We start from the raw sequence: 27,593 nt of genomic DNA, 5'->3' as shown, positions 1-27,593 counted from the left end.
AACCCTTTTGAACGGCGCCGTTTTAGAGGAGAAGGGAAAATTGCCCTTCCATCCCCTCTATGTAATTCGCGAGCTCAATTTAGTCCTCCAGACTTTATTTATTTGCGGATTTACCCCAGTTTTTTTACTTGCAATCCAATTTAGTCCTTTTTTATATATTTTTCTTAAAATCAATTAATTTTGATAATGTAATTGTTATTTTTTTATGATTTTCATATGTAATTATTATTTTATATATATATGTATATTTATTTTTATGTACGTATTTATACCCCTTTTTTAAAAACTAATACTTTTCGCATATTTATATATATACTTGTTTAATTAATATTATTTTAATTATTTCAAACCTATGTATTTTTATGTGTACATGTATACATTTTTTTTGTTTATTTCAATCATTTGTTTATCAATTTATGTTTGCATATTTTTTTATTATCTTGCCCATTTATTTGATATTTTGCATGTCATTATCTTATTTATTTATTTATTCATATTATTTCTATGAAATTGTTGTATTTGTTATTGATATTTGTTTAAGGGGCATCTATTCACACATTCAACATAACATTACACTATCTTTTTACTCAATTTTAAAATAAAATTTTTCAAAATAGGGATAATACTCGTATTTAGGATTTTTCAAGAAAATTGAGCCCTAACGTATTGGGTTCCGATTTTTTTGTAAAATCTAACAATCGAGGATTGCTCTTTAAATCAAACAAAATAAAACTTATCATCGGGATTTTAATATGTTGTGTCCTAACGTATTGGATGTGACACGTTGATTTCTCCAGATAAAGATTTTTAAAGAAATAATGGAAATATTGAATGTTTGGGATTTTAAGAAATTGTGTCCTAACGTATTGGGTTGTGATTTTTTCATAAATTTTAAACAATTAGATATTTTCTTAAATTTTATTACACGAATTTTTTGGACTAACTCATTGTGAAGAGAATAAAATGTTGTGCCTTAACGCATTGGATGTGATATTTTTCTTTTCAAAATGAGAAGGTCTTAATAAATAATTTAATTTAATTAAGGATCGCGTTTTTTAACTCTCGACTTCAAGACATTAATTAATCAATTTGGTACTAATTTTTGGGCGTTACGAGGGTGCTAATCCTTCCTCGTACCTAACTGACTCCCGAATCCGTTTTTCTAAAACTCGTAGACCAAAGCTATTTTTTAGTTGATCCAATCACACCTTAATAAAATATTGGTGGCGACTCCCAATTTTCATTTTTTAAAGTCGACAACTAAATTTTTGTTAAAAAAATGGTTTCGACACCTTTTAAAAAAAGTATCGATACCTTTTACTAGGTATTGATAAATTATCTTTCGTACATTGTCAACTAACTTTAACGATCTTTGAATCATCCATTAAATACTAATAATATCAATACTCATAGAAAAAAGTATCGATACCTTTTGTTGCAAGTGAATTTAATGATCTTGTATTTTCATCCCCAACAACTCTATTTATGTTTCCAACAACCACAATGGTTGGAAATAAATTAGTGGGTATAAATACCATCTTCCAAAGGTCTTACAACAACAAGAGAGATCATCAAGTCTAAAGATCAAGCAATACAACCTTAGTGCTTAATTCTTTCATACTTGTACACACTTGTGAGCCTTCATTGTTATTCTTGAGCTCTAGTGTATTCTTGTTTATTTGTGCTTAATTGAAAATTATTCTAATCTAGTAAGGATTACTTCTTAGTTTGTTATTTGTATTTACTCTTTAAGAGGGTTTGAGTCGTAAGGTTTGGGTAGAAACCTTGAGGGAGTTGCAATCTTAAGATTTTAGGTAGAAATCTTAAGGGAGATTGTAAGGTTAAACCTTGTCCTCAAAGCTTATCAAATTAGTAAATTTGAGAAAATCCTTAGTTGTGGAAAGCCAAGGTAGTGGAGTAGGCAATTGGGGTCGAACCACTATAAATTGAAGTGTTCATTTATATCTATCATTTTCTTAGCAACCACTAATTTTTAAAAGGCCAATTCACCCCCTTCTTGGTGATTTCAAGTTGAATTATCGAGCTAAAAATTGGTATTAGATCTTGTTTCTAATGACAATTTGACAACTAAGAGAAGATCTTCGGAGAAGCTCAAATGATCATCAACTCATTCTACAACAAGGACATCTACTTTCGGGTCAATTTTCTTTGGTGAGTCTCAATCTATCTCCAAACCTCCTTATTTCAGTTGCGCTACTATTCCTTTTGGAATACTAGGATGATTTTGTTCATCCAAGCAAATAATCTTACCGTATGAGACATTATTATGTATGGTCCTTCAATTCTATCTAAACAAGAATGAGATATTTTAGTTCCAAAAAGCAAGAAGGAATGTAATGAGGAAGATAGAATAAGCATTCAACTTAATTGCAAGGCAATGCACATTCTATTTTGTGCACTTGGTCTGGATAAGTATAGTAGAGTTTTCTCTTATTCAAATGCCAAGGATATATGGGACAAGCTTGAAGTCACCCATGAATACACTAGCCAAGTGAAGAAGTCTAAAGTTAGAATCCTTACACTCAACTATGATACTTTCAAGATGAAACCAAAAGAGGATATTAAGAAGATATACGATCGGTTTACAATCATCATAAATGGATTGAAGTATTATAAGAAGATTTATCTAAATGAAGAGGTGGTAAGAAAGATGCTTCGAAGCTTACCTAAACCATGAGACGCCTACGTGACCGCAATTGAAGAAGAAAAAAATTTAAAAACTTTGACATTGGATGAGCTCATCGGCTCTTTGCTTATACATGAGATAAGACTCAATGAAGGGGCTGAAGAAGAAAAATTTTCGAAGAAGAAGGTTGGTGCTTCTCTAAAATCCACCACAAATGAAGATAGTGAATCAAGTGAATAGATGGATGAAGACAAAGAGATGGAGATGTTTATTAGGAGATTCAAGAAGTTCATGAATTCCAATAAAGGAAAAAGATTCCAAAAGATGAAGGAATTGAAACTTGAATCTACCAATGAGAAAGATCTCATTATTTTCTATAAGTACAAGAAACCGAGACACATCAAGTTTGATTGTCCTCAATGAAAGAAGAAGGGGTCTAGCAAAGAAAAACATAAGGCCAATGTTGTTACTTGGTGTGATGAGGATTCATCCGATGATGAAGATCAAGAAATAGCCAACATATGCCTTATGGCCATCAATGATTCTAAGGTAACTTCTAACTCATCTATTTCAAATTCTTATTCTTTTGATGAGTTGTAAGATGTCTATGATGAGTTAGGCTTGCAATTTGAATTAATGGTTTCAAAATATAGGAAAAATATTTCAAAACTAAAAGATGAAAATAATTCACTCTCTAAAGTTAAGCATGAACTTAAAAGTAAAATAAATGATATGCAAGCTATTATAAATGATTTTTAGAAAAATAATTGTGACTTGCATAATTTACTTTTTAAAGTTCATGATGATCATCAAAAGCAACTTGAGTTGCTTAAGAGTGAAAAGCCTCACTCTAAAATTTTTTTTGAAAAATGGATTGAAATAGGAGAAAATTCAAAATAAAAATTTATTAAAAATAGCTTTAATTTCTATAAATATAGAGGTTCTCCAAATTTTTACTATAGAAAAATTGTTAAAAGTGTATGGGTCACTAAAGGACTCATAACTACTAAAGATAAGGATATCATTTATAAATGGATACCTAAAGGGACTACAATCTTGTAAACTAATGTTGATGAACCCAAAATAAATTGGATACCAAAAACAAAAAATTAATTCTATGTTTGTAGGAAAATGTGCATTGCTTCAAAGAGAACGTCACTGATGCAAATTCTATGTGATTGCACCTTAATGTTTACTTGATATGTTAATTCACTTGATCCTTATTTTTAATATCTATATTTGGACTAACCACTTTCTTTTCTCTTAAGCTTTATTTGATTATTTTTTATATAACAAAAGGGGGGAGAAGAGAAAGATAGATTTAATGGTTGATTAATTATAATTAATTGATTTTATGTTAAATTTACTGACCATGTTTTCAAAGTAAAATGAATGTCAAATTTGATTTTATGTCAAATTTTTTAAGCCTTAAATTGAAAATGACTTTTATTAAGGGAAAGCAATTAATTCAAAAACAAATTTACCAAATGTTTTGTTATATCAAAAAGGAGAAGATTGTTACACCTAGCTTTATTTGATAATATGTTTTGATATAACAAATTAAAATATTTTTGAATAAAAGTTAAAGTTGAAAAGAATTAGCAAAATGATAAAATCAAGTTAAAATGGTTTCAATTGAGTTAAACATTTTCAAACATGTTAAAAGATTTTTAAAACAAGTTAGTATATACTTTTTGGCCAAGTATCAATAGTTTTCAAAATATCAATATCCATTCTAAAATTGATACCAAATTGGCATTTTGTTTTCAATCAATTACAAAAAGTATCGATACCTTTTACTAGGTACTGATAAATTGTCTTTGATATCGCTGTAAACTAACTTTAACAGTCATTGAATCAAATATTAAGTGTTAATAGTATCGATACTCGTAGAAAAAGTATTGATACCTTTTATTGCAGGTGAATTTAATGATATGGTATTTTCATCACCAACGACTTTATTCATGTTTCCAACAACCACAATGGTTGGAAATAAATTAGAGGGTATAAATACCATCTTCCAAAGGTCCTACAACAACAAAAGAGATCATCAAGCCCAAAGATCAAGCAATGCAACCTCAGTGCTTAATTATTTCATGCTTTCCGTGTACACCCTTTTGAGCCTTAGTTGTTATTCTTTAACTCAAGTGTATTATTGTTTATTTGTGCTTAATTGAAAAACATATTGATCTAGTAAGGATTACTTCTTAGTTTGCTATTTGTATTTACTCTTTGAGAAGATTTGAGTCTTAAGGTTTGGGTAGAAACCTTAAAAGAGTTACAATCTTAAGATTTTGGGTAGAAATATTAAGGGAGATTATAATATTAAACATTGTCCTCAAAACTTATCAAATTAGTGAATTTGGGAAAATTTTTAGTTGTGGAAAGCTAAGATAGTAGAGTAGAAAATTAGGGTCGAACTACTATAAATTGAAGTGTTTATTGTCTCTATCCTTTTCTTAACAACCAAAAATTTTTAAGAGGCCAATTCACCCCCCTCTTGGTGATTTCAAGTTGAGTTACTGGGCTAATAGTATGTAACTCATGTGCTTTGATATAAGTGGAGGCTTATTCTCCAAAGATGATCGAGCCCATAGTCAGTACGTTGGGTACATGACTTTTGTATGGCATGACTTTACTAGCAACAATGGAATTCCTAGTTTGATTAAAGAGTTAACGATATCCTTTCATTGGCATTATTTGGATTGATAAATATGAAACGTGGCCACAGATTACTTGTTCTCAGACGAGCAATTTATCATAGTCATTTGTTGATAGTGATCATATTAATAATTAAGAAGACACAACGGTTACAATGAGATAAAATATGACTTTATTGAGTGAATGGATTTAACTTAAAGGAATCAATGATATAATATGAGGGTAACACACACATGACGAGGTCATTAGACAAAGCAGTTGGATGAATTACTTTCTTAAAAAGTATACAATAAAGAGTTTTCAATCATGGTATCTCTTGTGGACTGACTCCATGATTAAGTAATTTGCGAATTATCAGAACGATGTTTTTGGACATAATTGCAATTACTAGAGCCTAATTGTATATGTATAATTGGTCCCTCCGCTAGCTGAATAAAAGCTCGATTGGATTGCATTTGAATCAGAAGAAAATTCTATGACTTTTGAAATAGTTTAATCGACGTGGAACTAATTAGGCAGTCATGAGAATTGTTCAACTAGAGAATTTGATTAAAGAATTTTCTTGAAAAAATAATTTTGGAAAATCTTTGTGATTTTTGAGAAAAATTAATTTTGATCAAGCAAAATTAATTTAATCAAATTAATTAAAATAGATATGATGATTTTGAAAATTAATTTTCAAGTCAGACAATTCGCCCAATGAATAATTGATCTTGAAAATTGGACTTCAGATTGAAAATTGATCCCGATAATCTAAAACCGAGACTAAAAAACTGGTCGAACCGGGCCTGGTTTGTGAAATCAGACCAATGGTCTAACTGGTGGCTGGACTAGATTGGTGGTCGTCACTAGCCTGGATTGAACCGACAATAGTCAAACCGACTCGGGGTATCATGAGGGTGTCGCACCTGCAACGGCACCATCGGACATGACGGTGCCTGTGGCATCGACGACGGCATCCCGATGGTCGGCAGGTGGCCTTTCGGCAGTTGAACAATGGAGGAATCACACTTCTACTAAGACTTTACCGGATAATCTGATTTCAAAATAATTATTCTAAAAATAATATTATTTTAATAGATTTAATATTAAATTTAATACTTATATTAATATAAATTAATATAATATTTATCGACAAAATAAATATTATATTAATTTAATATTAAAGTGATTAAGTTTAATAATAGTCGAACTCTCTAAACTCTCCCTATATAAAGAGAGTCTTGTATCATTATTTTATACACACTTAAATTCAAGAAAAGGTTGTAGAGAGAAATTTCTCTAAAAATAGAATTGAATACACTTACAAGCAAATGTCCAAAATTTTGAAGCTTTAAAGCCAAAGTTTCTTTCTTGTTTTTTTGCTTCGTGAGGAAGACGAAGGGAGAAAGAATAAAAAATGTTATTTTCTTCCACTTTCTTATTATTATGTTATATTACATATAATATTATAATTATAATTATAATTATAATTATAATTATAATTTAAACATAATTTTAAACAATCATCATGCAAAACCATCCACTATAAACTAAAATGGTGAAATTGTCATTTAAAGCCTTGGCTTATTACTAAATAAATCCTTTAGCAATTAAAAATCTATAGCGATTAACTTTTACCATTTTTACGATTTAATTCTTATACCTTAATTAGCCATTAATTCGAAAAAATTATCTATCCAAAATTTAATTCACCTATATAATAAATCCGTAAATGATTTACAGAGTCCTAATACCTCATTTTCTATCACCACTGACTTTACGATCGAAACACTTGTACTTTATTTAACTATTCAATTAACAATTTCATCAGACCAAAATTTAATATAATACTATAATTGACTCCTAATATTAAATAAATAATAGTTACAAATTTAATCATCGAAAAATAAAATATCAAAATCATCGTTTTTAACATCATTAACTTTCAAATCGTTACTTCCTTGATGCTAAAGAATTTGTCAAAGTCGATTTTACACTCTTTGGTAGTCCCTTTTTTTTTTTTTGGGTATGGTATGGAAAAAATCCAATAAATTACTATATCTTTGAAAATTATCATTGAGCCATCCTCAATAGATTGTTAATAGGACTTGTTGGTTGTGCACTAAATTAGCAATTCAGAATCTATAGATTTTTTTTATTAAAATTCTATTAGATTATACCAAATGTTTTTAATTCATTTTCATACTCTTTAAATATTATATAATAAGTAAACTTCGCATGTTATGATTATAACATTCAATATTATTTTTAATTTGAATTTTGAATATTTATTTAAAATAGGAAAACTCTGAAATCCTTTTTAACTTGAATTTTCTTTTGAGATGCATATATAATCTTTTCCAATATATCAAAAATGTTAAATATATATAATAACAATTAATATTTATTTTTTAATTATAATATTTTATTAAAATACTTAAAAGAATGATATTTTTCATACTTAAATGAGTAACTTTTCAATATATTCATGTTTATTTTAAAAGTAATTAATTGATTTTAAGTTACATTCTAAAAGAATATATGGCATAATTTGAAAATAAATGGAAAATGAATAACTTTTGATTAAAATAATTTACTTTATCAATTTAAATATTATAAAATTAATAGAAAGTTTACTTTAATAAGGAATTTAATCTTAATAGTAATAAAAATAATTAATATTTTTATTTCAATAAAAAAAGGATTGAATAATTAATTAAGGAAATTTACTGTAATAAAGACTTTAATGTCAATGGTAATAAAAAATAATATTTTATTTCAATAAATAGATAGGATTAATTTCCATTTATAAACAAATTTTAAAAAGGAAATCATAAAACAATCACTTAAATAAGTTTATGTTAATAAAGACTTGAATGTTAATGGTAAATTAAATAAAAATTAATAGTTTACTTAATTAAAAAATAATATTTGGTACACCACTAGTAGAGTTTTTACACTTCACAAGTAAGTTTAGGAGGTTAACCAGTGTATTTTAGGGGTACATTAAACTACTAAAAATAAAGGCACGCGCAGATTTTTTAATACTACTTGTAGACACTACTAGTATACCAAATATTAACTCTAAAATTTTGTCAGAAAAAATATTAACAAGATATAATAGTTTATTTATCAATTTTCAGTTAAATTGTATACATCTACAAATAAATGGAGAATGGATAATTTAAATTCATTAAAATAATTTATTTTATTACTGTAAATATTAAAAAATTAATAGACAAATTACTTTAATAAGGATCATAATGTTAATGATAATAAAAATAAATAATATTTTATTTCAATAAAAAAATAGGATTAATTTCCATATAAATTTAAATTTAAAAATTATGTAATAAAAATCACTTAAATAATTTTACTTTAATAAAGGGTTCAATTTTAATGCTAAAATAAATAAATAAAAATTAACAGTTTACTTAATAAAAAAATTCAAGATATAATTGATTTTCAGTTAAATTGTAAAGAGATGTGCACTATAGATTTAAAAATCAACGGAGAACAAATAATTTCAATTTTATTAACAATAATTTATTTTATTAATGTAAATATTTTAAAAATATTAGTCAATATAAATAAATAATATTTTATTTTAATAAAAAAATTGGATTGAAGCAATAAAATTTTTAAATTATTAAAAATTAATAAAGAATATTTAAAAATTGTTAAAAACTACACTAGAATGAACCTGTACATATGATTGTCCAAATTTAAATGCAATTAGACAACCACTTGTTCTGGTTCATCATTGACGTGGTTCTTTAGATAGTTACTAAAAAGTACATAAAAATATAAAAAAATTATGGAAAATTACTAAAATTTTAATATATTTGTTTTATATTTGTTTTTTAAAAATATTAAAATTTAGATAATTACTAAAAAGTTTTAATTTTTAAAAACAATTATGAAAAATTAATCATATATGTAATATACTATTTAAAATTTTCACTCATATGCGTAGATGAAATATAATTTAATATGTATAATATATTTTAACATTTAATGATATTGGTACCTATTTACATATTTATAGAATTTTAATAATTTTTTATAACTTCTTATAATTATTAATAGTTTTCCTGATATTTTTTATAATTGTTTTGTAATTTTTTAGTAATCATTTAAAGAACAACGTATAGTTACTTAAACTCATTCTAGATGTATTATTTTAAATGATTTTTTTTAAAAAAATTATTTTAAAGATTTTTTAAAATATTTGTTGACATGGTAAAAATTTTACGTGTCATTATTTGGTTGGATAGTTAGGCACGTCAGCAAAAATGTCATGGTCAACCTTAGTCGAGGGCTTCACTGATTAATTTTTAAGCTATAAAGATTCATTTACGTGTAACTTTTTTTATGAGGGCTTAATTATTATTTTAATTTTTTGTTGATGTTTTTTTATTACCATTAAGCCTATACATTTTGAAAAGGATATATATCATAAATAATAATTAAAGGAGGAGAAATAATTTAAATTTTATTAACAACATTCTATTTTATCAATGTAAAAATAAAATAATTAAAAGAAAAATAAATTTAGTGTTTAATGCAATAAAAATAATTTATTAGTTAATATCTAATTTTTGTAATAAAAATAACCAATAAATGATTTTTATTTTAATGACTTTAATATTGATGACAATAAAAATAATTAATATTTTATTTAATAAACAAATAGGATTGAATAATTAATTGCAAAAATGGTTAAGAACATATATGTATTTGCTACTTAAGAGTATAGTATATATAGATTATTAAATCTTTAATTAGGTCAGCATTACCTTTTATAAAGCTAGTTCAACTAGCATGATATCTTTTTTAGTAAGTGAAATAATTTTCGATATAGCATTAAAAACAAGACGTATAGGTGGATCGACTTATCAAGTTTCTATTGAAATAAGATCCACATAAGAAAAAGTATTTGCCATTCGTTAGTTATTAGGAGTATTCCGAAAACGTCCGAGCTAAAATATGACTTTTAAATTAAGTTTCGAATTAGTGAATTCTGTGAAAGGAAAATGGCGATGTCATACGCAAAAAGGATGTTAGATAGTGGGCAAAAATTCTGATAGCTGAATTAGCCTTTCAAATCAGTGCAGTGGAGCTGTGGAAAGATTCCAACAATAAGGAGATAAATGCTCTCTCCATTCAGCTGAAATCAGCAAATAAACCCAATCAAAGCCTTTTGTTTAAAATCAGTAATGCCCCACTTTGTTTAAAGTTGGGAACCTTGATGGTCTTATTCATGACCTAATTTACCTTGAGGAAGTGATTTTATATACTGGGGCTATACGTATTTAAGAACCTGTTGTCCCTGATACCTTTTTAACAAAACTTAATAATTAAAATCCACAGGTTCATGTTGGCCCCTCCACTTTAGTTGAAGATCACTAGAGGAGTGAAGGTTTTGTTGCAGTTGCAGAAAGCTGCATGCGCTGCAACTAGCCTTTAACTCTGATAACATTTTATAAGCCAAAAATAGGTTAGCAAGATTGAAATGGAGGTTTTCTTTTTTGGTACAAAAGATGCTTCAGCAGACTGGTTAAATTTTTGGTGTTAAACTCCATGTTATCCACCTGAAGATCAACTTATGAGTAATTCAAGATAACTTATATAAGAAAGAAAATAAACTCAAAGATATTGAAGTGCTTTGTGAAAGGTTGGTGCTCTTCTTAATTATAGTATTTGATTTAATCTGCATGCCTGAGAAGGACTCCACTTAGAGTTCCACTAAGGAGGATAGTTGAACAAAGAACGAAAATACTTTGATGGCCTAACTCTTGGTCTTTATATTTTGAATTTAGGACACATTATGTCAGCAGCTCCGCAACATAAATTTGGTTTCATAGTTTGTTCCAGTTTCCAGGAGAAAAGCTGCATATTGACATTCATTTTATAACAAATATTATTCTCGTTGCTTGGTGACGATTGTATATCTGGTTATTTAATCCTTCTTACTTTATAAAAGGAGATGTGTGATTTGTAGAGTTAAAAATTAAAAGAAAGGGACGCGTGTTTGCTCAAACTCCTGTCCACATCAAGACCTTATTACCAACCAAAAAAAGTAAGAAAATTGCCTCTAGAATCCCTCAAGCAACAGCTAAATTTTTTAATTTATTTCTATTTTCTTGAAAATATCTGCAACATCCTACTCAACATATCCCTCTTTATATAATCCAATACTCACACTGATTTTGATCACTAAAACCTCAGCCAAACATTCAATGCAAGTAGGGTGTCTCACTATCTTGGTTTCCCAAAGTCAACAACATAGCACCAATCATTTTCTGTCTAAGAATGGCTCCTAGGAAGGAAGTATTTGAGGGAGTGGAATGGAGGATAAGGGTGGCTGCTGATGGCTCATCAGAGGCATTGGTTCCCGCTACTGGGCTTGCAAGAAAGGCCTGGCTTGGACTAAAAGGTCTAATTTCAGGTTTTGCTTTGAAAGTGAGGATGTTTGTGAAGAAAGCATGGGACGTGGGGACTAATGATCCTAGAAAAGTGATCCATTGCATTAAAGTAGGACTGGCACTCGCAATTGTATCAGTGTTCTACTTCATGAGGCCTTTGTATGATGGTGTTGGAGGCAATGCTATGTGGGCTGTTATGACAGTTGTGGTAGTATTTGAGCCAACTGTTGGTAAGTCTATATATTTCCAACTTCTTCAAAACATGGTAGTTTTCCCTGAAAATCTCAACATTTACCTCATCACAGGAGCAACCCTATACAAATGTTTCAACAGAGTTTTAGGGACCTTTCTAGCCGGATTTCTTGCGGTTGGGGTACACTGGGTCGCCAGTCAGTCAGGAGAAAGAGTTGAGCCCTTTGTTGTGGGAGCCTCAGTTTTCCTATTAGGTATATGTTGATTTGGCTTCAATTTTGATAGAAATATCATACATAGTTGCTTCCTTTTCTATTTAGACATTGCTAAACCTTGATTGGTGTTCCCTTTTAATTCTTGCTTCAGCTTCGGCAGCAACCTTCTCTCGACTCATTCCATCAGTAAAGTCCCGGTTTGATTATGGTGCCCTGATCTTCATGCTCACCTTCAGCTTCGTTGCAGTATCAGGATATAGAGTGGATAAATTGTTTGAGCTGGCCCATCATAGAATATCCACCATTATCATTGGATCTTCCTTGTGCATACTTGTAATCATGCTTGTCTGCCCCATTTGGTCTGGTCAGGAGCTCCATAGCCTGATAGTTCGTAACATGGACAAACTCGCAGATTCCCTGGACGGTTAGTTCTTCCATTTCCCACAGTTCTGGTTCATAACATTGGTATGTTTTTTAAGTCGATAAGGAAATAACCAATCTTTTCCACTATATATGTTTTTCAGGTTGTGTAACACAGTATTTTTATCAGAGTGGGGAAGGCACCAACAGCAAGGAAGAGGCTACTGATAATAAATTGCAAGGCTACAAGTGCGTACTAAGCTCCAAGGCATCCGAAGAATCTATGGTAAGTGACACGAAGAGTAAATGAAGTTGTGATACTGTAAATGCTCCTTGTTGTAATGTTAGGCATGATCGGTATCATGTGTGCAGGCAAATTTTGGTAGCTGGGAGCCTTCCCATGGCCAGTTCAACTTCCGTCATCCGTGGAAACAATACCTTAAAATCGGTGCATCCATGCGCAGTTGTGCTTACTGCATAGAGGCTCTCAACAGTTGCATAAAATCAGAAAATCAGGTCAACCAAGTTCAAAGACTTAGTTTGATTCCATGATGAAAAATAGAATACTAATTCAGGCTGCCATCACATGTTTTAAACAGGCAGCTAAATTAATAAAGCAGCATCTTGGCAGTGGTTGCTTGAAAGTGAGCTCTAGCTCTTCAAATGTCATAAGGGAGCTTGCAGAAACGGTGAAGACGATGAAGAAGAAATCATCAACGACAGATTTGTTGGCGGAGGATATGAAGAGCGCAGTGCAAGGGCTCCAGAATGACTTAAAAACGATTCCTCATTTGCTGAATCCATCAGCAATACCGGGAAACAAAACCTTAGAGACAGCCTGCTCGGAAGCAACAACACCCACAGTCACTCTGATGGAACTCGTACCAGTGGTGACTTTGGCTTCTATACTGATTGAAATTTCTGGGCGGATTGAAGCCCTAGTTGACGCTGTGGAAGAACTAGCCAAGCTAGCTGATTTCGGAATCAATGATGACAAGTCCAAGCACAGCAAAATGACTGATAAAACTGTATCAGATGCAAAGAAGCAAACTGACGGAACCATGAAGGCTCTTCAAAGGGTCTGAGTCCCTCCCTTCCACTCTACTTGTTTTCTTGTTTCTGAAAATGAATTAATTTCACAGGTAGAGTAAGGAAGAACAAAGCTAAACAAAGACATGAATTACGTAATAGTTATAATACGAAATTGATCTCTATTACCAACCAATTAAACTAAACCTACCTTTCGCGCATATCTTATCCAACCAAAGCAGGAGAACCAAATTTCCCTCACCAATATCTGTGGTATCAAAGCATATGGTATTTAATTTTTCAAGACCTTCCATTTATTTACAGAATTAAAAGATATATACGCATTATTAGCTTCTTTCTCTGCAAATTGGTTAAAGCTTGAATAGCATTTGAAAAGTTTTTATGATGAAGAACGGAAGTCAGTTTCAATAAAGTTAAATACTTATTTCTTTTCAATAGCAACGTCGTTGTAGTATAGTGGTAAGTATTCCCGCCTGTCACGCGGGTAACCCGGGTTCGATCCCCGGCAACGGCGTTATAATTTTTTCCTCTCTGCCAGAAGAAATATAAAAATGGCATCGCCCGGACTCGAACCGGAGACCTTCAGTGTGTTAGACTGACGTGATAACCAACTACACCACGACACCGTGTTAGAATGCCCTTTTATTTGTATTATAAATTTAAAATGTAGAATCTGATATTGTGAATAGAATTTTTTTCCACTTGGATTTACTGATAATTGTGAGACCATAATTAAAGAAATACATATATCAGTTTGAATATGCATCTACGTTTAAAACAGCATTTAGAGATTGTCTCCTTTTTTTTCTCATATTCCTTTTTGTAGTATATCCTTAGGAATATATATTATTGCAGGTGGAGAAGCTAACCCCCATCTTTACTTGCTATACCTGATAGAGATGGTTTCCCTGCACCACCATAGCTAACAGATCATATATGGATGCATTTGCTATTTATACTGATTGCATGATACTGTTGTTGTAGGAAGCTGCACCACGTGCTCTTGTAACAATGATTCTTGCCAAAACACATATACTCAATACTTCAAATATTCTTATAAATCACTCTCTTTCCAGTTTCCATGAAATACAATATAGTGACACAAACACATGTTATTGCTAAAACCAAATAGACATTAGTATTTAAGCAACTTAATCTTGATTACAAACACTTAAACTTGGACGAATATATGTTTCAAACATGAAAACAGTTTAACCACATATGATACCTTGCCAATTACAGCACATCACCCAGGGGATTTGCTTATACTGACAAGACACAAAACCAAGTCTAGGCTCAGCCCAACACATGTATCCTTGGAAATGGAGTGTACAAAAAACTGCCACTGGAAATATACTTCTTGCCATATTATATGACATATCTTGTTTCTCAGCACCAATTGTATCAATGAATTAAACAACGGATTCAAATCATTCACTATTTTATTAACAAAACGAATAACATCCAATCAAGGAACATAGCAAGAATGCACAGGGAAGAACAATGCATAAAATATTTTCGATTGGGAAGAAAAACACAGAAAGATATCATCCATACACTTGGTTAATGAGGAGAATCATCCAGAAAACATTCATGGATAACCCTACCAGTTCTCTTTGACAATTTTCGACTTCTCAAGAATGAATTTCCCTTCCTTGTACTTCTGAGTTTCCTCATAAGCCCGCTCGTATTTCCAACCCAACACTTCACGGCAATCACAGCAGTAGACATCAGCCACTGTGTGGAGACCAGTCATCAAATGTCTATCCTCCTTAGGACCCACCATTATGTTAGTTGCATGGGAGAACAAAAAGGCTCGACCATTTCTCCCCTGAAATTCACATTGTAAATCAACCTTTGCAACATATATCTAATACGGCAAAACAGCTTTGCTCTACAAGGTTGAACCTAATGCAACATATAGTCCCACCAAAGTGACAGAAAAGACATTTAATCTTTCATTTTCCTGATAGCTTCTGAAAGAGATCATCATATATAACCTTTAATTTTAAAGAGTACAGCAGACAATATTTTTATCTAATTCATTACCTGAAAGGACTTGGATATAACATCATCGTGAAGGGCAATTTGGTTTCTGCAATTGCAGCAACTATACAACCTTGGCCCGACCATTTCCTCCATTTAGCGACTACACTCAACTCGTTGCCACTCTCACACAAACAGAATAACTTTTCAGAAATCAGAAGAAAACAATCAAAACACAGTGATCAGTGTTCAAACCCAAATCAATCACAGCAATGATGGTAAGATTAATCAAAAGCTCACCTTGTATACACCAACAAACTATACAATCTACTACAGCACCCGCCACAACCAAAACAGTATACTTGAAATGTAAACGAAAAAAGGGGAAAAAAAGTGAGCATTTATGTAACTAATGATCTAAGGTAAGGAAAGTGATGGATAGCGAGACTGATAAAGACAGCAGCAGTGCCATGAATTCACTTTTGATAATGGATCAAAGAAGATACCCGGTTTAACAATAAGAAAAAGTCAGGTTCAATAAACAAGTTGAAAGCTAAAAATTCAGTAACTGAAACTAGCTTCCGATACAAAAGAAAGAAGGATAATCAATGGGAATTATGATAAAAAAATAACGTAAACAAGTAAAGTCCCAAAGTAGAGCCCAGATTTTGAAGAACAAGAGAGATAATAAGTAACCCTGCAATTGAAAAGAAGAGCTAAAGCAGAGAGAATCACATGAAAAAGATCTACACTAACCAGAGCAAACGAACCCAGAAATCATAAGAAAGCTAAAGAAAAACCCATTATTGTCAGACAATGATTGATGGCAATGCAACGATAAATAGAGAAGATGATAGAAAGAAGACGAAAAAGGGATAAAGGGAAAATGAAAGGCACGTCTTGACTTTTCGTTTAGTGTTGGGTACGAACATGGTCAGAGACTCATGAGTTCCATGCTTTTTGGTGTTGTTGTTGATGATGGTGGTTCTCAATCCTCACTTGTTTGTCTCTCAACAATAAAGTTGTGCGTGGAGTTTGCTGGGTTTTTTCGATTTTTCCGATTAGAGGACATTGGAGGTTTTCGTTCATCTTCATCAGATTGACATGGGGCTCTGTGCAAATTACCAATCTGCCATTTTCCGATTTTCATGTAAGGTTAATTTAAATGAAAATGCTGAAAAAAAAATTTAAAATTAGATTGAAATCTTATAATTTTATTATTTACGCTGTTTCTGGAGAAAAAAAAAATCTTACAAAATGTGTTTTCACATATGTTTTTAGGAGGGAGAACAAAAATGCATCTTACTTGATGCATTTTCACTAAGGTCGTAGTGAAAACGCACCTTGTAGGACATATTTTCCTTTAACGTTATTATTTCAAGAGTAACTTTTCTAACTATTAGTAAGATTCAACACCTATAAAAATTCCTATATAAACCCCTCTAATGTTCTTTCTTTTCACCCAAAACACTCGTACTCTTTCTTTCTTTCTAAATTCTCAATCTTCAATCTTCTTTCCACAATTTCCAAATTTATATTTTCAATATTCAAATTTAAATTTCCAATTTCCAATTTCTAATTTTAAATTTTGAATTTTCAATCATCAATATTTTTTTCTAAATTCTTTTTTCTTTTGAATTCTATTCTCTTCAATTTTATTATTTTCTTATAAAATTTTAAATGACAAATCAACTTATTCATTTGGATGACAAGCATATCCCCGGTTTTCAATTACAAATGGTAAGTAAATTTATTAAATTATTTAAATTTGAATAGTTAACTATTATTCTGTTTAGATTATTAATTTTTTATATTTGTATACTCAGCCCGAAGATAAAATTTCAGAGACATACATAAGCAACTTAAGCGAAGGTGCACTGAAGGTCGTTCATGGACACTTGCGAGATGCATGTTTTTTATACATGGCTCGCATGCTCGGGGGGACTAAATTGTATCCCCACTCATCAGTGCTTTGATCGAGAGATGGAGATCGAAGGCGCATACGCTCTATCACCCTTGGGGCGAGTGTACAATTACACTCGAGGACATCAGTCTACAACTCGGTCTACTGATCGATGGGGATGTCATTACGGGGCCAGTTATTAGTGCCGATTGGAGTGCAACATGCAAGCAACTGTTAGGGAAGGTGTTGAACAAATTTAGGGGTAGCTAGATTGATATGAGATGGTTGGAGGACAACTTCCAAACTATCGAGGATTCAACCAGTGACGTAAAATAGAAACAATCCGCACGCGCATTCATCTTGAGGTTGACTGGGGGTCTGCTAATGCCAAATAAATATCACAATATAGTGCATTTGAGGTGGCTACCACTACTAGCCAACTTGAAGGAATCAGAACGACTTAGTTGAGGATCCGCGGTTTTGGCGACATTGTACCGAGAAATGTGTTAAGCCACGATATTAAATAAAACCAAAATCAACGATTGCATGCTCCTTATCCAATCCTGGGCATGGTATCGACTACCATATTTATGCCCCCGAGCGGAACTCCATTACGAATCTCCACTCGTCATATGGTAAAATTCATTCCAAAAAATCATTACCATTTTTATTTTTCATTGTTGTAATTTTTAAATAACATATTATTTGAATAGGTGGAACAATCTCGCGAGACACAATGGTATACTGACAGAGCTCAAGGATATCTGACTAACTCTAGATCAAAAAACTGAAGACAATGTTAGTTTATGAATTTCAAAGTTATATAATATGTATTCTAGCACTTAAAATTAAATATTACGCACGTACTAAAAATTATAAATTCGTAATGTAGTTTGTATAGATACATATGCGGATCCAAGGATTCAAGAATGCATCCTGATTGAATTTTTAGCCAATCACAACATTTGGCACGTCAAAGTGCCAAGATCGACTTGCGAGGGAGACTCGAAGAAGATTGAATGTCCTTCTACAAAAAGTATATCGAGATGTGGAAGCGTAGGTATGATTTCTTACCAACGTGTGAACCATTTCTCACACCGGAGTTGGTGACGTCTCCGGATTACATGGGTTGGTTCAGGCTTAACGACAAGCAATATCTACTATTAGATTTAGAGAGGAGTAGGCAACGTCGCTGTAGGAGGCCAAGACAAGGGCCCATCAATCCTAGGTTTGGAGATGGAGATGCGGTGTGACCAACATATGCTCCATCTACATCAGAAGACCCAACTACCGTGCAACCTTTCGGTCAATCTGCTTCATTTATTTTTACTTCTAACCCTAAACATGTTTAATGCCTACCCAGTTGTGGTACACATTCGTCGTGCCCATGATTACGTTGTTTTGTAATGTTTTATATATTTTGTGTTAAATTTGAAATGTACACTTATTTACAATGTATGAAACAAATTTATTAAATTTGTTTGATTTGTATGCAATCAAGTTGTGAGTTTAAAATTTACAATTCGAGTTGAATTTTACAATTCGAATAACTCAAATAACTCGAATAACATATTTTATATGTAAAATTATAAAATTTTCAAAAAAATTCTAAAAAATTCTAAAATATATATACAAAGAAAGTTAAAAAAAATTAATGATTCAAGTTTATAGTACTAAAGTATTTTCTTATTTTTCTTTGGAAATGTTTTCAAATATATATGGTTTCAAATTTATGTGCTCTAAAATAAAATTAGTTATACTGGCATAAGATTTTAAATTGACATGTTTAATTTTCTAATTAAACTTGAACACTTTCACTCGATTCGATTCGATTCGACTAGAATTTCATTTCACTTGACTCGATTCAGAAAAATTTCAAGTCCAGTTAGGATGATAAAGTAGGACTCGTCAACTTGATTAACTCAATTTTTTTCATTCGGTTCGATCGAGTAGGATGATAAAAAAGGACACGTATGATTTTTACATTTTCGTTGATCAAATTTATCCCGGGTTGTAGGGCTCAAAAGTAATCATGTTAGGGTGGTTGAAATGTTTAGAGAGAAAATGCTCCCTACGTGGGGCGCTTTCATCTGACATGGTAGTGAAAACGCGTCCTATAGGATGCCTTTTCAAGCCACATGTTTGACTTGTCAAAGGAAAATGCCCCATGCAGGGAGCATTTTCATTGCCATGTCAAATGAAAATGCACCTTGCAGTGAGTGTTTTCTCTTTGGCCATTTCAATTGCTTTTGATCCTTGCAACCCAGGATTCCCAGGATAATATTTTCCCCTTTATACCCTGCCTCATCTCCTAATAAATGCCCTTCCTTCACCCCCTACTCACCATATCTCATTTTCCTCTAAATTATTTTCTTCTTCTTCTTGCGTGTTGAAATTTTTGGGTTTAAAGATTTATTTCTCTCTCACTTTGAAGGAGATGTAGTCATAATTTTAAGTTGTGTTTGGGTTAACAGTGATGTAATGGAGCTCGGTAACTTATAGATTTCACCAACTGTGTGAGTATAGAGCCACCACCTGAGAAGTCGAGATCGCTTTGCAACTCGAGGTCCAAGTGGGCGGTGATTATACCGTCTCGGGTTGAAATGTAACTAAGGCTTCAAGTTTACGAAGGTTATGCTATCAAGAGATTATGCATAAATAGGTCTGTAGTTGACGGTGCTAATGCAGGCACAAAAATGAGTCTCATCGTTAGAAGGACATGTTTCATAAAACTCAAACATAGGTGTAAGAAAGGAAAACGTAAGGGGCCTTCTAGTATAATCGATTTATTCATGTTGTCCACCACCATCAAAGGAGGTGACCTTGTTAGTATAACTTGTTACACCCCAATGTTGTCCCTGGTTATAATAATTAAGCCACTATCTTCAGTGGTAATAGATAGGACGCATTACTTGATTGTATTGAAACACCATTGCATTTTTCTTCCTCGTATTTATGTTGGAGTTTTATAAAGCATCCTCTTCTAATGAAAAACTCACTTTCTTGCCTGCAACACCACTATCAACTACGACCCCGTTTATGCTCCATTCCTTGACAACATAACCTTTGTAAAATTGAAGCTCTAGGTACATTTCAATCGCATACCGTATAATCACAGTCAATTGGGACCTTGAGTTACAACGAGATCCGGCTTCCCAAGAGATGGCTCCATACTTACATGGCAGATGAAATTTGTAGTTCACTCAACTTCATGGCACCACCGTAACTTCAAACATTCCTTAAAACTATAACTATATCTATCTCAAACACAGATAAAAATAAAACTAAAAACTTCTAATTTTTAACTATAAGAAAAAATTAAGAAAAATAATTGTTAGCAAAGTGAAAACATGTCCTGTAGGATGCCAACATCAACAGTTTAAAAATGATATACAAGTCATAAGGTGAACAGAATGTATTAATTTAAAACCAAGCATTAATACTTCATAGAAATCTCATAAAAACTGTGTCTTATCAAAACAGAAGTTCTTTGTACAATTCATTTCCAAATACACTTATGCGCCCACCCCACGAGTCATGTATAATATGAAACAAAGTAGTCAACTTATAATAGTAGCAGCCCTCTGGCGTAGTCCTTCTAACAAAGCCTTCCTTTAGTCAGCAAGCCTAAGAAGGACAAGGTAATAGAGTAAGTTTATACAAACTTAGTGAGTTCCAAAGAGAAATCATACATAACATTACTGATAGTACATCTGAACCTTTTCATACAAACTTAGTGAGTTCCAAAGAGAAATCATACATAACATTACTGATAGTACATCTGAACCTTTTCATACAAACTTAGTGAGTTCCAAAGAGAAATCATACTTAACATTACTAATAGTACATCTGAACCTTTCTACAGGATTTACACACATTAAAATAGTACGCCCAATGCCATATACAGAACATAAACAAGCTCAGTACGTTAACTTACTTATCACTTGGGCTTATTGTGGCGCCCCAGCCCCAACCCCTGAGAGGGGACCCTAGGTTGGCATGTCACACAAGTTTTGAGCGCTCAGTCTAATCGAAAAACTTCTTTATTTTCTATCATTTAAATTTAATTGTTTAATGGAAAAGTAATTTATGGAATAAGCATCCTATCCTTCCACGATTAAAAAATAAAGTTCTTAAAAAAACAATTACGAAATAAATGTTCAAACTCGAATAAATTTTACACGTTTAAGTATAATAAGTAAAGTAAAACTAGTAACAGCAAAATGTAGGTTACAACAAAAAATGGCATCAAATCTTCATTTTCCCCACTAATTGTCATGCTTAATCCAAACATATAAGGGCTTCATAGTAAAACACTTCTCTGGCGAAGTCCTGATCTTATTCCTCGAGGGTCATGAAGAGGGAAAATAATTGGGATAAGTTCATAGAACTTAGCGAGTTCCCAGACTGGACAACAATAATTCGGACAGTGAATACAACTTGTAAAATTGATTGGAACACATAGTTCGCCATAATTGCGGACTCAGACGACAACAATTCAGAAGGTAAATACAACTCGTAAGATTGATTGGAACATATAGTTCGCCACAATGACGGAGTCGGACCACTCGTCAAACTCAACGTCCCACTTTTACCCATACATCATGTACTCAAATCTTCTTCATGTTAGCCAACCTTATCCATTATAGAAAGTCTCTCTTTTCAAACATTGGTTATGCCTGGACTTCTTAGTTCACATGGTCACTTTCCCTACCAGTGGCTGCGCAACCATAATTCATATAACGCGATCTGCCAATTCAATAGTAACCCCGGTTGAAGGCATCGCCTAGGAATCAACATTCCCACTCATTTATGACCATATGGTTCATTTCCAAAGCAAGAAGGGCATTGGCTAAACATGCAATATATGTCATATACTCCTATGCAGACATCCTAGAACAGAATTTTACCCATGTTATAAAACTTATACTTACTTGACACAGACATTTGTAAGGAGATACTCAAGAGGTATGAAGGAACTCACCAGGAAACATAGAAATTCAAGCAGTAGGACTCTTGCCCTAATCTCGGTAACTTTCAGGATTCTCTTGAGCTATAATGAAAAAAAGTTGTTCTAGATCATCTTACTAGATTCAATATTATTAACAAGTTTATCAATAGAAAACTTAAGGATTTAAAAGTTCTCTTCTTTCTTTATCTACCAAGTTCTAAGGTGATAGACTCTTAAATTCTTAAAGAAACATAGCCTTGTTACATAGCTTGGGTTCATAGACACTTACCAGAAGCAAGATCGTTAATGGATTTTGCTGGTAGCAACGAACTCAACCCTTAGCTGGTTCTAAAGTTTCTCAAAAAAGTGTAGAAAATATCTTGAGAAGTAAGAGGCTAAATCCTATAGAAAACTCAAAGCTTGACCTAAAAGTCTTATTCCTCTATACCAACACTCACGAAAGGGGAAACTTAGTGGGCAAGTTTGTTTTCCCCACTACCATTCCCTTGGTATATGTGACTAATGACCTTCTCTCTCTTCTTTTATGTACATCCTATCAATTTCAAATGTTTTGTTCTATCTTAACCAAATTACTATAACCAGCTGGCCATTTCATCCGGTTATTGTTATAGTAAGCTAGCGATCCTCCTAAATTAAGAACTTAAGAAAAAAAGAAGAGAAAAAAAAGATTAAGACAAAATCTTCTAAGGCAGAGGTGGTGTGCCCTCTCCGAGAAAGTTCGCGAACCTCCAAAACTTATCTTTTCTTAGACTTAGCCTAAGGGCATGGTTGTCTTACTTACTTTAGAAAATCATTCGATACTTAATTCTACTGAATTACGCGCTATAAGGCTCCCATATATGAACAATACGTGTTTTTAAGTACCATGACGGGCGACATGTTATAACTCTCTTCCCTTAGGGAATTTTGTCCCCAAAATTTATGCATGTGAATAGGTGAGGGTATTGATCTTTCATTTGGCTCTCCCTCTCCTAGGTGGCCTCGTCGGTGCTATGGTTTCGCCATAACACCTTTATCAAATGAATCTTTTTATTTCTCAATTCTTTGACTTCTCTAGCCAGGATTCATATGGGTTCTTCCTCGTAAGGTAGGTTTGGCTCAACATCCAATTCTTTGATTTATACTACATGACTCAGTTTTGATCTATATCTTTGCAACATTGACACATGAAATACATTATCTATTTTAGATAGCTCTAGGGGTAAAGCCAACCTATACACCACTAGACTGACTTTATCCAAGATTTCATAAGGTCCTACGAACCTTGGGCTTAATTTTTCATTTTAACCAAATCGAATGATTATTTTCCATGGAAAAACTTTTAAAAACACTTTATCCTCGATTTTAAAAGAAATTTCTTTCCTTTTTAAATATATGTAAGCCTTCTATCGATCTTGTGCCGCTTTTAGGTGATTTCGAATAGTCACCACCTTTTCATCAGTATTACGAATTAAGTCAAGTCCCATGACATTTCTCTTACTAAGTTCTACCCAACACGTGGGCATCCTACACCTTCTACCGTATAGTGGTTGAAATGGCGACATCTTCAAGCTAGCATGATAACTATTATTATACATAAATTCAACTAGGGGAACATACTTTTCCCAGTTTATCCAAAGGTTATTGCACAACTCCTTAACATATCTTCTAGTACTTGAATAACCCTCTTCGACTAGTCGTCAGTTTGGGGATGGAATGTGATGTAAAACTTCAACTTTGTCCCCAAAGAATCATGCAATTATCCCTAAAAACTTTATGTAAATCTTAGGTCCCGATCGGATACTATGGACGAGGGAATTCCATGTAAGCGCACTATCTCAGCAATGTATAACTCCGTCAATATTTCAAAAGAATAGGTGGTGTTTAGTAGTAGAAAGTGTGCTGTCTTGGTGAGTCGATCCACTATCACCAATGTAGAATCCTTTTTGGAAGGACTAAGGGGCAAATCCTGAAACAAAATCCATAGCGACTCTACCCATTTCCATTTGAAAATTTTTAGGGGATGCAGTTTACTAAGGAACTTAATGTTCTGCCTTAACCCTCTAACAAGTCAGACAAGTTGAAACATATTCTAAATCTCCTCTTCATGCTTGGCGACCAATAAAAATTCCTCAGATCTTAGTACATCTTAATACTACCTGAATGAAGTGCAAATGGCTCTTGGTGAGCCTCTCTTATAATTTCTTCCTTGAACTTTCTTTTGACTGGTGCCACCATTCTGTTCCTATATCTAAGGTTGCCATCCTTGCCAACACTAAGGTTCATTGTTTCACCAACCATCGTCTTTTACTTAAGACGGGCGCACAAAGTATCTTCCAACTGTTCTTTCAAAATTTGGAAAAGATGAGTCAGCTTCACTACTAACTCCGCTAGTAAGACGCCATCTCCAACCATAGTCAGTTTATCTCAAAAGGATAACAAGGTTGTTACAGTCTTTCTGCTTAAGGCATCTTCAAGACATTCGCTTTTCTAGGATGGTATTCAATAAATAAGCCATAGTCCTTCAATAGTTCGAGCCATCTTCTTTGGCACAGATTCAAGTCTCTTTGATTCATTAAGTACTTTAGACTTTTATAAACAGAGAAAATGCGACACTTCTCCTCGTACAGATAATGTCTCTACAGTTTCAATGCTAAAATTACTGCCAACTCAAGTTCATGCGTGGGGTAGTTTTTCTCATGAGGTTTTAACTAGTACAACACGTATGCTATTACTTTTCCCTTTTGCATAAGGATGTGCCCTAACCTATTGAGTGATGCATTAGTGTATATCACAAACTTGCTCCTAGGCTCTATTTGTGCCAACACAAGTGCCTCGATCAACATTGTTTTTAACTTCTCGAAACTTCGTTAGCAGTCATCACTCCATTCAAATTGTTCTTTTTTATTAAGCAGTTTGGTGAATGGAAAAGCTATTATTGAGAAACCCTTCAAAAATCGCCTCTAGTATCTCGCTAGTCTCAGAAAACTATGAACTTTCCTAATGCTCTTGGACAGATTCCATTCTAGATCTACCTTTACCTTGGCGAGATCTCCTTTGATTCCGCCTACCGAAATTACATGTCCTAGAAATTGCACATCTTTATTTTTAATGGTGGCCTTGTTCAACCGCTGATGATATATGCATAAACGCATTGACCCATCATTCTTTTGGACAAACAAAATTGGTGCACCCCATGGTGATACACTTGGTCAAATAGAGCCCTTTCTTAATAGATCTTGCAGTTGTTCCTTTATCTCTCTGAGTTCTACTGGTGTCATTCTATAAAGTGGACATAAAATAAAGGTTGTTCTTGGTTCCACTTCTATAGAAAACTCTATTTCCCTATCCACCAGCATGCCAAATGGTTCCTCTAGAAATACATCTGGAAATTCCTTTATTGTAGGCACTTGACAAATTTCATCCTTTAACTCTGGCGTGCTCATTATGTACACCATCTAGGCAACTGCGCTTTGGGCAATAAGTTTCTTGGTGGATACAACAAAAATAATCTTATTCTCTAATCCCAACCTTCTTGCTAGTAATATTTCCTTTCCTTTCGTACTTGCCAAATGTACACTTCTAGTTCGAGAATCAACCATGGCGTTGTGTAACACCTTTAACCCGTATCCGTCATCAAAATAGGGTTACGGAGCATTACAATAAAAACATAAATTTAAAAATTCATTTCCAAACATTTCATTAACCATAGTATAATTCAGTCATACATATGCATATTGTCTCCTTTTCGAACCTTCGAGGCCTTAGAAACACTTTAGAAATGACTCGGGACTAAATCGGAAACATTTAAAACATTGAGTAAAAAGTTAGAAAAATTCACACAGCAGGGTTACACAACTGTGTGACTCACACGGCTGAGACAAATGCTTGTGTCTCAGGCCGTGTAACATTCGAAATAGGGACACACAACCATGAACCAGCTCGTGTTTGTGCCCGTGTAACTCTCTGACTTGGGTCCACAACCAAGCCATACACCTCTGTGCCAGGCTGTGTAACCTTCGAAATGGCTTCACACGCTCGTGTGCTATGTCATGTGCTAGGCCGTGTAACTTTCAAAAAGTAACCTTTAAAACCTACAGGGGACACACGGACATGTCACATGGCTATGTGTCACCCACGACTAAGACATATGTCCATGTCTTAGGCCATGTGGACAAGAAATTGGCTAAAATTCAAGCCATTTCTTTCACCCAGTCAAGCATGAACCTACAAACAACTTGCACATATAATCAATACCTTAAAACATACCTGAAACATGCATAATAAGACCAATTCAATAAGTCATTTAACCAACCAACCAATATGCCATATAGGAACCTCAAACACAAACAATCAAATATACTTAAACTTATGTCTAATTGGTCTTATTCCATCCAAACACATTTAACTCAATTTCCACATCAAAGCATACCACAATTGACCATATTGCAAACATACCAACACTTACCACTTTGGTCGTAAAACCATGCTTCAACTTGACCATATTAAAACTACACCATCACATACCAAATTATTCATTCAAAATATGCATCAACTTAGCCATAATAACATCAACCATCAAGGTACCAAAGTACCAAAAGTAGCACAACTCAAATAAACACTTACATACCATAACCATCAACTAACCTTTAAACATAAGTCCACCTATACATGCCATTATAACCTTGACTATAACATCAAAATCTACCGATATAATCTCTGGATAGTGTGATAAATCTCTGACTAGCTTCCAAATCGATCGAGCTTCCAATAATATGAAAAGTAAAGGAAAATAAATACGTAAGGAATGAATGCTTAGTAATCTCGTATAAACTTTAAACATAACATTACACTTCAATAATGAAATTTATGGGGTAATTATAAAGCTATACCAATTCCACAAAGTTTACCAAACTTTAAAAACCATCAACTCATAAATGAGTAAGTTCATTAATATCACATATACTTTTCATTCCTAACATAATAGGATTTATAAAACATACTACTCAATCATTAACCTTTTCATAATACTACGAACCACTTCATTTACTTTCTTACCATTCCATTTACTTGCTTTCCATTTCATTTACCTAGCATAAACTTAAATAACAACATCAATTCACTAATTAGTACATTTTTTCATGAACTAGGTAAATTCATTCATAGCATACACAAGTTTCTTACATATAAGTACATCATTCAACTCATCAATTCCTTT

At 32.7% G+C, this 27,593-nt stretch overlaps 2 protein-coding genes and 2 non-coding genes across 6 annotated transcripts; 2 read left to right on the top strand and 2 right to left on the bottom strand.

The window, feature by feature from the left end:
* Positions 1-11,327: 11,327 nt before the first annotated feature.
* On the top strand, positions 11,328-13,836 carry LOC107911524 (aluminum-activated malate transporter 10). The gene is made up of 6 exons (XM_016839359.2): positions 11,328-11,948; positions 12,024-12,164; positions 12,277-12,549; positions 12,650-12,771; positions 12,858-13,001; positions 13,085-13,836. Exons 1-6 carry the CDS (start codon positions 11,606-11,608, stop codon positions 13,568-13,570), a joined length of 1,509 nt encoding a protein of 502 aa, XP_016694848.2. The 5' UTR covers positions 11,328-11,605; the 3' UTR covers positions 13,571-13,836.
* Positions 13,837-13,977: 141 nt separating this feature from the next.
* TRNAD-GUC (transfer RNA aspartic acid (anticodon GUC)) lies at positions 13,978-14,049 on the top strand. Its single transcript has one exon. It is a non-coding gene; the product is annotated as a tRNA-Asp (tRNA).
* A 38-nt stretch (positions 14,050-14,087) lies between these two features.
* TRNAV-AAC (transfer RNA valine (anticodon AAC)) lies at positions 14,088-14,161 on the bottom strand. Its single transcript has one exon. It is a non-coding gene; the product is annotated as a tRNA-Val (tRNA).
* Positions 14,162-14,959: 798 nt separating this feature from the next.
* Positions 14,960-16,692, bottom strand: LOC107911534 (protein yippee-like At4g27745). Of its 3 annotated transcripts, none has more exons than XM_016839377.2 (3): positions 15,822-16,658; positions 15,585-15,724; positions 14,960-15,366 (listed from the first exon to the last, which is right to left on the bottom strand). In XM_016839377.2, exons 2-3 carry the CDS (start codon positions 15,675-15,677, stop codon positions 15,139-15,141), a joined length of 321 nt encoding a protein of 106 aa, XP_016694866.1. In that variant the 5' UTR covers positions 15,678-15,724; positions 15,822-16,658; the 3' UTR covers positions 14,960-15,138. The 3 variants fall into 3 exon arrangements, with proteins under 3 accessions (XP_016694866.1, XP_016694874.1, XP_016694858.1); XM_016839385.2 differs by having other exon boundaries at positions 16,452-16,658; XM_016839369.2 differs by having other exon boundaries at positions 15,585-16,692.
* Between the last annotated feature and the right edge of the window lie 10,901 nt (positions 16,693-27,593).

This window comes from Gossypium hirsutum, chromosome D08 (assembly GCF_007990345.1).
Source record: "Gossypium hirsutum isolate 1008001.06 chromosome D08, Gossypium_hirsutum_v2.1, whole genome shotgun sequence".
Lineage (NCBI taxonomy): Eukaryota > Viridiplantae > Streptophyta > Magnoliopsida > Malvales > Malvaceae > Gossypium > Gossypium hirsutum.
Note: the sequence above shows the minus strand (reverse complement) of the source record. Positions and strands in the feature narration are given on the sequence as shown.